General features: G+C 48.7%; 1 protein-coding gene across 1 annotated transcript in view; it reads left to right on the forward strand.

Moving 5' to 3' along the window:
• The window catches only part of bco2a (beta-carotene oxygenase 2a), a gene marked incomplete at its 3' end in the record, with an annotated part of 65010 nt that extends 52328 nt beyond the window's left edge, over nucleotides 1–12682 (forward strand). Inside the window, exons 12-13 of the mRNA XM_084320596.1 lie at nucleotides 11641–11746; nucleotides 12657–12682. Of these exons, the coding sequence (XP_084176722.1) occupies nucleotides 11641–11746; nucleotides 12657–12682 (132 nt within the window). The remainder of the gene's footprint in view (nucleotides 1–11640; nucleotides 11747–12656) is intronic.
• Nucleotides 12683–13104: the final 422 nt, after the last annotated feature.

Here is a 13104-nt window from a genome sequence, read left to right on the forward strand (position 1 = left end):
TCTACACCCTCCCTACTTCCCATTTCCCCATGTGGAATGCACCTGCTTGGCTAAATGACATGCTGGTGTTCTAGTGTGACACCTATGAATGTTATCTATAGCACATTTAAGGACTAGGACCTAGGTGGACTAGGGATGCACAGGTCAGCTTCTCCTTGTTCAGTGGTCATTGCTAATAACAGCAGCTCTAGACTGTGGAACAAAGTGAGAACCACAGCCTGCAAACATCAAGAACCACAGCCTGCAAACATCAAGAACCACAGACTGCAAACCTCAAGAACCACAGACTGCAAACCTCATATCATTTAGCGAGGGTGGCGGAGAGGAGGAGCCTTGCTAAGCTCCAGGCCATCAGGGAAAACCCCTCCCACCCACTATACACAGACCTGGCTGACAGGAGGAGCATGTTCAGTGCTAGACTAACACTCCCTAAATGCAGCACTGAACGGCACAGGAAGTCCTTCATTCCGACAGCCATCAGACTTTACAACGCATCACTGTGCCTCACTGCATCACTGAGCACAGGGTGACAGTCACCATCTTCCTGGACTCTTACTTTTGAAACAACACTGTGCAATATTACACTTACTGTAGACTTCTGTATATTTTTACTGTATTTTTTATTCTATTCTTATTCTTAGGCTATTTGTTTTGTTATTCTTATTCGTGACTTGTTCTGTCTAAATGTTTAACTCATTGGCTGCCAACGACGAGTATACTCGTTATTGGCCGCCAATCGTTGGACGCCATTTGCCACTTTTTAAGTGGAAATCTATATATATCTGTATTGTCTTATGGCTGGGTGGTTCCCAGTGTCAACCTAGTTGGCTGGTGTCCTGCGACACTGCTAGTGCTCTGGTGCTCAACTTTATTATAATTATCTTGTTTGTTCTCCCCTTACCCTTTTCCCTGTTTGTCTATTTGTTGTGGGTTTTATTTCCCTTCCTTATATTTTATAATAAATATCATTTACTATTTTGGAAAAACTCATTTGTTTGTTTCTTACCTGCCGGGACCTGTGCTTAAAGCACCTACTGGACAGGCTGGTTTCATGTACAGCCCGCTCCAGCTATATTCTATATGGTCATCAGACCTTTGTACATGACAGCAACCAATGTAATAAAAAAAGTCAACCAACAAACTAGATTCTTGTACCGGATCTCCTCTCTGGTAAACAAGAATACCTTGAAGACTCTAACAGGAGCACTCATTCAAGGGTACTACGACTATGCTTGCACCTCATGGTACCAAAGCACCTCAAAGGCCCTAAAAACAAGGTTACAAACATCACAAAATAAACTGGTCAGACTACTGCTTGGCCTTACTCATAAAACCCACCTTACCCCTGCACATTTTGACAACCTAGGATGGCTTAAAGTAGACGACAGAGTACAGCAACTTGCAATGGGCCTGGTCTACAAGATACACTACACCACTGGGATACCCATGTACATGTCGAAATACTTCCCAAAGGTCAGTGAATTCCACGACCACAACACCAGAGGGAGCTCCACAAATCATGTTCAACCCAGATTTGGCTCAAACAAGGGACTAAACACGTTTCGCAATTATGCCACAATAATGTGGAACACCCTACCTAAAGCTGTAAAGGAATATGAATCCCATTCCTACCCACCTTCAAAACTGCTCTCAAAGAGTATATCTTTTTTATGATCTCTGTTTACTAAACAGTTCTGTAGGCCTATATCTGTATGTCTTGTAGGTCATAAATGTCTTGATGAATTGAAAATGGAGGACCCTGATGTAAACAAGACAAAAGTCTTTTTCTGGTCTGCATCCTCTTAGCAGTTGTTTTGTATTGAGCCGTACTGTATTGTACCCATTCTGCAATCTGTTAATAAAGTTTTCAATCAATCAATTCAATCAACCAATCAATTCAGCGTCCACACTTTGTTATAAAGATGCCACTTCGAGGACCCAAATAGTCGACATGCCGAAGCGGAGTGAGACACACCCTGTAGAGGAGCTCACGGTCACCTGAGACACATGGAAGTGATCTGCTCTGTGAGATGAGAAAATAAAGTAGGCGAACGGCGTTCGTATCGGAGCCGGCAGGGTCCCTCTGCTGCTCATCTGATTAGCCTGACAGATAAGATGTTGTGCTTGGCTGGCTGACAGGACTGACAGGAGACGCTCTGGCTGTAGTCGTCCTTTCATCCGCACTGCTTGTAGGATCAGGTCAGCTATAGCTCTAGACTTTTAGCGTATTGTCCATCGATAATATCTAGCGTTGCAGTTTACAGCTAAATTAGATTAGATGAGATTGGATTCAAATGTATTCAGCACAAGTACAGTACAATAAAAATAAGTTTGGCATCCAACCAGAGTGCAAATGTAACAGTAGATTCAAGTTTCAAGTTTCTTTTATTATTTGTCACAACAAAATACTGAATACTTTATGATTAAATGCTTGTTTCTGTATGAGCCCCTGAGAGTGTGCTACATACAGTAAAAATAAAGTAAGTAAAAAAAGTTATTAAGAAGTAAGTAAAAAGTAAGTAAAGTCAATATACATAATATGCAATATAGAGTAAAATGAGTAACAGTGAGGTACAATGCAGAGGTACAACACTTAGGGTAGGGTGCAAATGAGTAATACTGGCCTGCAGATTAACTAGTAAGAGTAGGTAAGGGATATGTACAGATATAGATATAGTCTCTACACAGATATGTAAAATAATTATATGCAGGTATGTACAGACAGATGTGGATAGATATATATACAGTAAGAATAAATATATATACAGTATATATATACGGTATATACAGCAATAGTATTATGAGGTAGCGTGACTGAGATGCTATGGTGGTGAGGTGGTATTGTCTACGGTGAGGGTGTAGATAGTGTTTGGTCTGCGGTGGGCGTGGAGGGGTGGAGCGCTGGGTGAAGGAGAGGGTGGGGGAGCGACTCAACAGAGGTGCACTTACTGTAGATCCATAGGGTTAACCACTCCTCCATCTATATACAGTAGAGGTGCACATACTGTAGATCGATAGGGTTAACCACTCCTCCATCGATATACAGGCAGAGGTACACATACTGTAGATCGATAGGGTTAACCACTCCCCCATCTATATACAGTAGAGGTGCACATAGATCAACAGGGTTAATCACTCCTCCATCTATATACAGTAGAGGTGCACATAGATCGATAGGGTTAACCACTCCTCCATCTATATACAGGCAGAGGTACACATACTGTAGATCGATAGGGTTAACCACTCCCCCATCTATATACAGTAGAGGTGCACATAGATCGATAGGGTTAACCACTCCCCCATCTATATACAGCAGAGGTGCACTTAGATCCACAGGGTTAACCACTCCTCCATCTATATACAGCAGGGTTAACCACTCCTCCATCTATATACAGTAGGGTTAACCACTCCTCCATCTATATACAGTAGGGTTAACCACTCCTCCATCTATATACAGTAGGGTTAACCACTCCTCCATCTATATACAGTAGGGTTAACCACTCCTCCATCTATATACAGTAGGGTTAACCACTCCTCCATCTATATACAGCAGGGTTAACCACTCCTCCATCTATATACAGCAGGGTTAACCACTCCTCCATCTATATACAGTAGGGTTAACCACTCCTCCATCTATATACAGTAGGGTTAACCACTCCTCCATCTATATACAGTAGGGTTAACCACTCCTCCATCTATATACAGGCAGAGGTGCACTTAGATCCATAGGGTTAACCACTCCTCCATCTATATACAGTAGGGTTAACCACTCCTCCATCTATATACAGTAGGGTTAACCACTCCTCCATCTATATACAGCAGGGTTAACCACTCCTCCATCTATATACAGCAGGGTTAACCACTCCTCCATCTATATACAGTAGGGTTAACCACTCCTCCATCTATATACAGGCAGAGGTGCACTTAGATCCATAGGGTTAACCACTCCTCCATCTATATACAGTAGGGTTAACCACTCCTCCATCTATATACAGCAGGGTTAACCACTCCTCCATCTATATACAGTAGGGTTAACCACTCCTCCATCTATATACAGCAGGGTTAACCACTCCTCCATCTATATACAGCAGGGTTAACCACTCCTCCATCTATATACAGGCAGAGGTGCACTTAGATCCACAAGGTTAACCACTCCTCCATCTATATACAGTAGGGTTAACCACTCCTCCATCTATATACAGCAGGGTTAACCACTCCTCCATCTATATACAGTAGGGTTAACCACTCCTCCATCTATATACAGCAGGGTTAACCACTCCTCCATCTATATACAGCAGGGTTAACCACTCCTCCATCTATATACAGCAGGGTTAACCACTCCTCCATCTATATACAGCAGGGTTAACCACTCCTCCATCTATATACAGCAGGGTTAACCACTCCTCCATCTATATACAGCAGGGTTAACCACTCCTCCATCTATATACAGCAGGGTTAACCACTCCTCCATCTATATACAGCAGGGTTAACCACTCCTCCATCTATATACAGCAGGGTTATATTTCGTATAGCATCGCGTCCCGCTCTGAGCCTTACGAGATACTCATATCTCCTGTGATACCTAATGTATCTCCCACGAACAAAAACACATGCACCCCACCTGTATGGGGCCCCGCCCCTTATGGTGGCCACCGCCCATATAACCATGACCCTGGTCATGAAACACCCTTCCTCTATTTTCGTCCCAGCGTGTTGGATGCGTGCACCATACGAGCTAGCGGAATGAAAAGATTAAGGAAGATTAATAATGTTGGAAGCTTACCGGAGGTTGCTGGCCCCTGGCATCTTCGACGCATGTTTTCGGCGACACGACGGGCCTGTGATGTTCCTCGTTTGATGACTGCACATCGAGGTTCAGCTGTACAAGGCTGGCTGTCGGGCCAGCTTGTACTCAGGTAGGCCCTGTGTCTTCAGGCATGGGTATTAGTGTTAGTAATGCTGGTTTGTGTTGTTAACACAACCTTGTTGTGTGTTGGCGCCAGGGGCAAGATGGTTTGGTGAACGTTCTCTGCAGGGAACGGTTTCCAAGCTGTCTTGGGCGTGCTGCTAAAACATCTAAAGCTATGCTAACATGCTATCGCTACTGCCGCATGCTATCACTACTGCTAATTGCTATGCTGTTTTAATGTCTCCGCCGTGAGATGTTGTCACTCTCCCGCCTCTTGCCCGGTTCATCAATGAAGGTCAGTCGGTAGCTGTTGTGGGGTTTTGAGTTCTATTTACCTTTTTCGGGTAAATGGGTTGACAACGGGGTAGGTCGTGGCTAGGTTCTAGCCAGGTATTACCTTGTGTTCCGGCGGGGTTTGTTGAACGGTGTTCCCATCTGGGTTGGCGTCGGGTAGTGGGGCTATGGGTCCAGCCGACATGGTAAACATGTTGCGTGTCTGTGCACAGGCAATTGTTGTCTTGGGTTCCACATTGCCTGGCGTTAGGCTGCAGTAGTATAAGGGCAGGGCCGCTTGGGAGAAATGTGAGGCCCTGTGCGTTTTTAGACGCGAGGCCCCCCATCTCCTGGGGCGGCCCTGTGTAGGGGGCTATTGTTTCATTTTGTCACTCTGCTATGAGAAGGTCTGTCTTGCTACAGCTTTCTCTCCTCTCAAACCATTCATACTGACGGTCAATCGGTATACTGGGGGAGTAGTGCGGGGGGGGGCTTTGTTTACCTTTTTTGGTAAATGGGCTAAACTAGGGCTGGTGTTCTGTTGTGAATATTTTGAATGAAGACGGGTCTGGTCCGTCTCCCCTTAAACTTTGTGTGTATGGGTTTGCTCATTCTACAGTTTTTGTGGTTTAGCTCTTTTATTCATTTAACCTTTTCATGGTCCACACCACAGTGGAGGGTGCTGTTTGCAATCACCACTGGTGCTCCATGTTAACGTCAGTCCTTTGTTTTTGATATATTGAAACAATGCCCCGCCCGGCCGACACCATGGGTCGGCCTGGCGAGTGGCTGGTGGGCTGTTAAGGCTTGTACCGCCACGGTATGGAATTGGCAACGATTAGAACTGTGTTCGAATTGGTGTTTTTTCTATTAAAGAAATGGTGTCTGGTGGAGGGGCCTTGAGGGCCGGCCGACGTCGACACATCGCGCAAGGTTGTTGACGTTATTAGCTTTGACCCAGCCGCAAGCTATAACCGCTCAGGGTTCCCCTCTCCGCAGGGGATTTTGGTCTTCTGCTGGAGCGCGGGCGGTATTGTCCTAGGCCCTACACCGCCTCACACCGCGCAGCCAGAAGAAGAGAGAGCACGCCCTCGTCAGCGGCGATGACGGGGCCCTCGACAGGCGGCCATGTTTCCCCCGCCAGTGGTGCCCTGGTTGGAGAATCGACAGGGTATCGCGAGGCCGACAGTCTTGGCGGCCGAGGGATCGGCCATTTTGGGTGATTTCGGTGTTGGTAAACCACTCCGTCGTCATTTTGCCGCGAGCAGCCCGCTCCCCGTTCAATCCTCTCTCTGGTATCCCCAGAAGCGGGGCTCTGAGCGTTCTCCTTTGGCTGCGGGCCGCGAACCTTCATTGAAGCGTATGCGGCCCCATTCTTCGCTTCTCATGGAGACAGGGGCTGACACCCAGTTGATGGCTGAGCCTGGGTCTGTCCGTGAGAATGTTGTGCTGTCAAGCGGCTCCCACACCTTGAACTGTGTTGGTTGAGCCTGGTGTTACGTCTGTCAACTTAAGTGTTGTCAGCAGGGGGGCTCGAAACCTTTTGAGGCACACAGTGCGGGCTTCCCCGGCCTCGCCTTCGCCAGGCCAGGTATCATGTTGGTGCTCCCACTCCTGGAATATTGGCAAGTGGTCGCAGCTCACATGGTTTGGGGTGGTAGTGATATCACTGCAGGGCTACGGTGTGTAGGAACCCATGGGGGCCTTACACCTTGCATGTCCGGCTGCAGAACAACTCCTTCAGCATGTTCTGGAGGGGAGTTCAGTGGGGGGGCTTTTTTTTGATCGGAAGCCCCCCGTATCAGACAGGCCCTTTTCTGTCGGGGTTCCCCCTTGGGTGCGATTGCCTCGTGGGTGGTGTCAGGGTCAGGTGTTCCGACACGGAACGCGCTCCTCGCACGATTCCAGGGTTGTCTTCGCACAGCGGGGGGGACCGGGCCAACTATCTACAGTTCCTGGCGGACCTGCGCCACGTGACGGCGGGTGCGTTGGGAGTGTCGTCACATATGACTACGGCAGTACCATATGTCGAGGTAGATGGAGAGAATGGTGAGGCGGGGACTTGTGTTTACACAACCCCACCCGTTTTCAGGTTTGGTACAGACCCTGTTGTCGGGGTCTCCAGCAGGGACAGCTCTGGTCGACGAGATCCAATCTCTGTGGACGAAGCAAGCCATCGTCGTGGCGTTCTCCTCCCGGTGTTCTCTGCCCGAGAAGTCGGGAGGGAGGGGTGTAAGACCCAGGCTGGACCTGTCCCATGGGAAGGTTCAGCATTTTTTGGATCGTCTCCTACCTGTTGAACACTGTCAGGTGGGGGTCTGGTTCTCCTCCATAGACCTGTAGGATGCGTATGCGCATCCCCGATCTTCCATCCTAGGGCTTACCTACGCTTCCTTTGCAGGGTTAGCGTATGAGTACCAGAGGCTGCCGTTCGGTTTTCTCTGGCTCCCCGCATCTTCACCAAGTGCGTGGAGGCCGCACTGGGGCCTCTGCGTCATCCGGGGTTACGGAGTGTTCTGCCCTGATGACGTTCTGGTCCTTCGCGGTCAAGGTGGATCGTCAGGTCTCGTACCAGGCAGGTCTCTACCAGCCTGGGGTTGCTGTAGACTGGATGTGGAGTATTCCTCTTCCCAGTCAACGGTTGGAGGGCTATGGGCATCCATCTCAGAGCGTGTTGTCAACACGCTCGGGAGGTTCCGTCCTAGGACGGTTACGGCGCTGTCTCACGTCGCGTTTTCACCGACGCCTCCCTCGCTGGTGATGCGTCGGGCCAACGCAGTAGGGGGCAGCTGGCAAACCATGCTGCCCGGTCTGCGCTACGTTCAATGTGTTGGTGTTGAAAGCGGTCCTTCTGGTCCACAAATGGTGTTGATCAGGACGGACGATACGACGTCAGTGTCGTGTATCGACAGACAGGGAGGAGTACGCTCCCCCTGTCTGCACCAGGCGGCGGGCGGCTGGCTATGGGCGTCCTCCATCTGCGCGGCCTAAGGGCTCCCCACATCCCCGGCAGGGAGAATGTGGGTGCAGGTGTACTGTCGCGGGGCGGCCCTCATCCTGACGGGTGAGGATTGCGTCTGGACATGGCCAGGCAGGTCTGGGACCGATGCCGTGCCGCCAGGGATTCTTCCCCATACATCTGTTAGGTCAGTTGTTGGGACGGGTACGTTGAGGGGCGCAGGTTCTTGATCCTGATGGTGTTACCATCTGGAATGTGCATGCTCCCTCCACTGTTGCGCTTACGCGGGCAGATGACGTATGTTCCAAGTGTGGTGTAAGGCGGGGGGCCAGGACTTAGTCTCCTGCCCCCTGGTTGCGGCACGGTGGTGTAGTGGTTAACACTGTCGCCTCACAGCAAGAAGGTCCAGGGTTCGAATCCCGCTTGGGGACCAGGTTTCCATGATGCCAGTTACCCAGGTGGGGTATCTCCCAGGCCTTTCTGTGTGGAGTTTGCATGTTCTCCCCGTGCTCGCAAGGGTTTCCCCCCCCGATAAGATAAACCCAATGGAAAAACATGCACAACAACAAGATCGCTAACGCTGTGGCGTCCTTGACGAAGACGGACAGGAGCACTTGGATTGGTCCCCTGGCGCGGCTCACGTGGCGCCTGTCTGCTCCCGGCTGCCCTTGGGGGGGAAGGACGACGGGATGGGTTAATCGCAGATACGCATTGTATGCATGGTTCGCATGTGTGCCAAATGATGACCTCGGAGCAGGTCCTAAATTATTAATTATTATTATTAGTTACCTCCAGTCTCTCCTTGATAGACTGTCGGCTTCGACGGTGAGGGTATATGCAGCGGCTATATCCTCCTATCATGAGGGGTTTGAGGGGATGTCTTGTTCAGCCACCCTCTTGTGAAGCGTTTCCTGCTTGGCGCTCGACGCGTTAAGCCGGTGCAACGCTCCTTGGCTCCGACTTGGGATCTTCAATTGGTCCTCGGTCGGTTGTCCTTGGCCCCGTTTGAGCCGCTCGAGCGGGCGCCGTTGGGACAGCTGTCCTTCAGGACCGCGTTCCTTCTGGCTGTCACTTCCGCTAAACGCGTAGGTGAGCTCTGTGCTCTCTCGGTACATCCAGAGTGCCTGTCTTTTCGGACCGATTGCGGTGTCACTCTGCGACCTAATCCTGCTTTCGTGCCTGAGAATATCCGGAGTTCCTTCCGCTCCCGGGATATTGTGGTTCAGGCGTTTCGTCCTCCTCCTCACACTGGTGAGTTAGATGCGGGCCTTCACCTGTCATGTCCAGTCCATGCTTGGGGATTTACCTCAGCCGTACTCAGGATTTCAGGGTTACCGACCAGCTTTTTGTCTGTTACGGTGGGGCTCGTGCTGGTAAGGCACTGTCGGAGCAGCGCCTGTCCCATTGGTTGTGCGAGGGTGTTACCCTCTGCTACACGCTGGCTGGGCAGGATCCCCCTGGGGGCGTCAGGGCGCACTCCACTCGTGGGGTGGCTGCCTCTGCCGCTCTCCTGGGTGGGGCCTCGGTGGAGGCCATCTGTGCTGCAGCTTCATGGTCCTCCCCGGGCTCCTTTGTAAGGTTTTTCCTCATGGACATGACCGGGGGTTCTGTCTCCCAGGCGGTTCTGGGGTCTGTGGCCTTTCCTGCTTCCCGTCCTTTGGTCGGGTAGCAGGAGTGTATGGGTATGGGCCGCAGTGTGTTGAGTCACACGTGGTTCCGCCTGTACGGTGTGTTCAAGGGGTTCTGGCTCCCTCTTGTTCGCATTCAGGTGGAGTTAACTGCGCCCCCCCTTCGTTAGGAAGGATGGGGTGACAGGGCTCCCCGCACCCCTTGATGTGGGCTTACGGGTCCTCAGGGGGTACATCTGTCGGGTCTCGCGCCCGCTCTTCCCCATTATCTCGTAAGGCTCAGAGCGGGACGCGATGCTATACGAAATATAACGATTTATGTAGATAACCTAGTTATATTAGTATTGGCTAAGCGTCCCGCTCTGCGCGCCCTGAGTTCCCTCTTGAGGGATCTTTTCCTGGGACGGGTTTTGGCGAGGAAGGGTGTTTCATGACCAGGGTCATGGTTATATGGGCGGTGGCCACCATAAGGGGCGGGGCCCCATACAGGTGGGGTGCATGTGTTTTTGTTCGTGGGAGATACATTAGGTATCACAGGAGATATGAGTATCTCGTAAGGCTCAGAGCGGGACGCTTAGCCAATACTAATATAACTAGGTTATCTACATAACCTATCGTTAACCACTCCTCCATCTATATACAGCAGGGTTAACCACTCTACAGTCTCTGGACTCGTACAGTTCACACAGCCTGAGGTGCTGCTGTGGGATGAAAACCTACTGAAAATCATCTGCTTTTATTTATTAGTTTTGAACAGGTTTTTTTTTTTACCTGAAAGACGAGATGTCTGCACACTTACATCTATGCAGCGTTTGACTTTAGTTTGAGCTTTCGGTCTGATCGTCATAATACTGTATATATAAATACTATATATACTATATCCTATATACTATATATATACTATATACTATATTTTGTATACTAGTCAACTATATTTTGTATACTGTAAACGATATTTTGTATACTAGTAAACTTACTACATTGTGTATACTAGTAAACGATATTTTGTATACTAGTAAACTATATTTTGTATACTAGTAAACTACATTTTGTATACTAGTATACTATAGTATACTATTGTCATAGTGCCCATGTTCAAGTGAAGAATCCCATTTTCCACTCTGTACCAGTCTGTTTCCTGTTTATCTGCAGTTAGTATGTTGTATGGGGTGTGTGCGTGTATGTCTGTGTGTGTGTGTGTGTGTGTGTGTGTGTGTGTGTGTGTGTGTGTGTGTGTGTGTGTGTGTGTGTGTGTGTGTGTGTGTGTGTGTGTGTGAAAGAGAGAGACAATATTTTTGTCCACACAATTTTAATCAAGAACATTGGTAGACCTCTGATAATTATGATATAACATACTATTCCTCCAAGACAGATCAGCATATTACATGTGCATACTATCCCCCCCCCCCCTCCCCCACCCGGCCAGACACACACCACACAGACACACACGCTCTCTCTCTCTCTCTCTCTCTCTCCAAGTCCTGCACACACAGACTAACCCCACGCACACTCGCTCCCTACCGCAGTCTTTTCAGAACCGATTCACTTTAACCCATAAAGCATGTCTGACATATTAATCAGGCCTGCATGTGTGGGGGTAGTTCCGCTGTCCTATGGCTGTCGGGGGGGGGGGGGGGGGGCTAGTGGCCAATGAGAGAGAGGCTGAATCTCTCCTCTCCTTAGCAACAACACACATTTTCTCCCCAAGCAGCGCGGTGAGCAAACTGACACCCATAATAATATTACAACATGAATAGTGGCAAATAAACCACTTTGAATTTGGGAGGAGGGGGGTGTGTTTTCTCTCTCTCTCTTCTCTCTCTCTCTCTCTGTTCCCACTTTCCCCTTTCCTCTCCCCGTCTCCCTCCCAGAGTCTCTCCATCATGGCTGCCGCGCGCTCCGGCTCTCAGAGAGTGCGCCGCTCGGTCGCCTCCTGTTTCACCGTCTTAAAGGAGCAGCCCTGCCTATTTAAACGCGGTGTGCTATGCCCAGGGGGATTGTGGGTAGTGGCCTGTGTACTCGTTGACCTTACAGTGTTGCACAGCGGGCCTCTCTCAGGAGGCAGGGGGGGAGCACTTTGAGACGGGATCACTTTCCCGAAATACTGCCAAGCCCTCCGGGTTCTGTGGCGGGGGCGGCGTGGCCTCTCTCTCTGGCTCTACTTCCAGACGTGTGTAACAGCCCTCCTGGAGGAGTCCGACTCTGACTGATAGGTTTCCATGAACTCTGTGTGGATGTGTTTCCAACGTCGTAATTTGAGAGGCGGGCGCGTCCCTGGAAATCAGACGTCTTGTATCGTACAGCATTCTTCCCCCCCCCCCCCCCCAACGACAATAACACTATATTAACAAACCATCAAATACACTCACAGCACACACATCCACACGCACACACTCATTTTAAATAAACAACTCACTGTAGCACCCACTTTAGACACTTTTAACACACTTTATATTTCTTGGTAAAGTGATTTGCACTACAACTTATACCTCATTGCACCTTACCCTAAGTTGTACCTCATCCGATTTCTGCATTGTACTGTATATTGTATTGTAACTCAGTTAAAAAAAAATCTACTCTGTATTGTATATTGTATATGTATATTGAACACTGTTGTTTACACTTGTTTACGTACTGTACTTGACTTTCTATTTGATACTTTATCTATTTTTATCTAGCACAGTCTCAGGAGCAAAACAGAAAAAAGCATTTCATATAAAAGTATTCTGTATTTTTGTATGACAATTAATAAAGAAACTTGAAACTTTTGAAAATGCTGAGGGCACGTTTGGGGGGGGGGGGGGGGGGTGGCGGTACAGGACAATAAGGCTGCGTTCACACCGCAGGCGAGAGCAACTCTAATCTGATTTGTCATTATGTGACTCAGATCTGGTTTTCTTCATGACAGTGTGAACAAAGGCACAAATCGCATCGAATCTGATCTTTTTTATTCTGATTTCGGCAACTTTCATAATGTGGTCCTAAATCAGATACAGGTCTGATTCTTTTTTTGCAATGTGACCTCAGTCTGAACAGTCATATCAGAATTCCTGAGATGTTTACGTCACTCTCTAGATCAGGGGTAGGCAACCCTAGGCACGCGTGCCTGCATATTTGCACTGTTGTCGCATTTATCTTGTTGAAATCCTCCCACAGGTTCTTTTTACTACCACATATTTAATTGAGACCCCTTTATTTGTTTATTATTTCAATTTAGCTGGAAATACATTGCTATCATTCAGTAACATTTGCAGAGCCTTATAACAAAAACATTATTACGGTCACCATTGTGACCAGTGGGATTAATCAACAAATTTTATTATTTATTTTTCTAT

This window comes from Notolepis coatsorum (assembly GCF_963971535.1).
Source record: "Notolepis coatsorum genome assembly, chromosome: 8".
NCBI lineage: Eukaryota > Metazoa > Chordata > Actinopteri > Aulopiformes > Paralepididae > Notolepis > Notolepis coatsorum.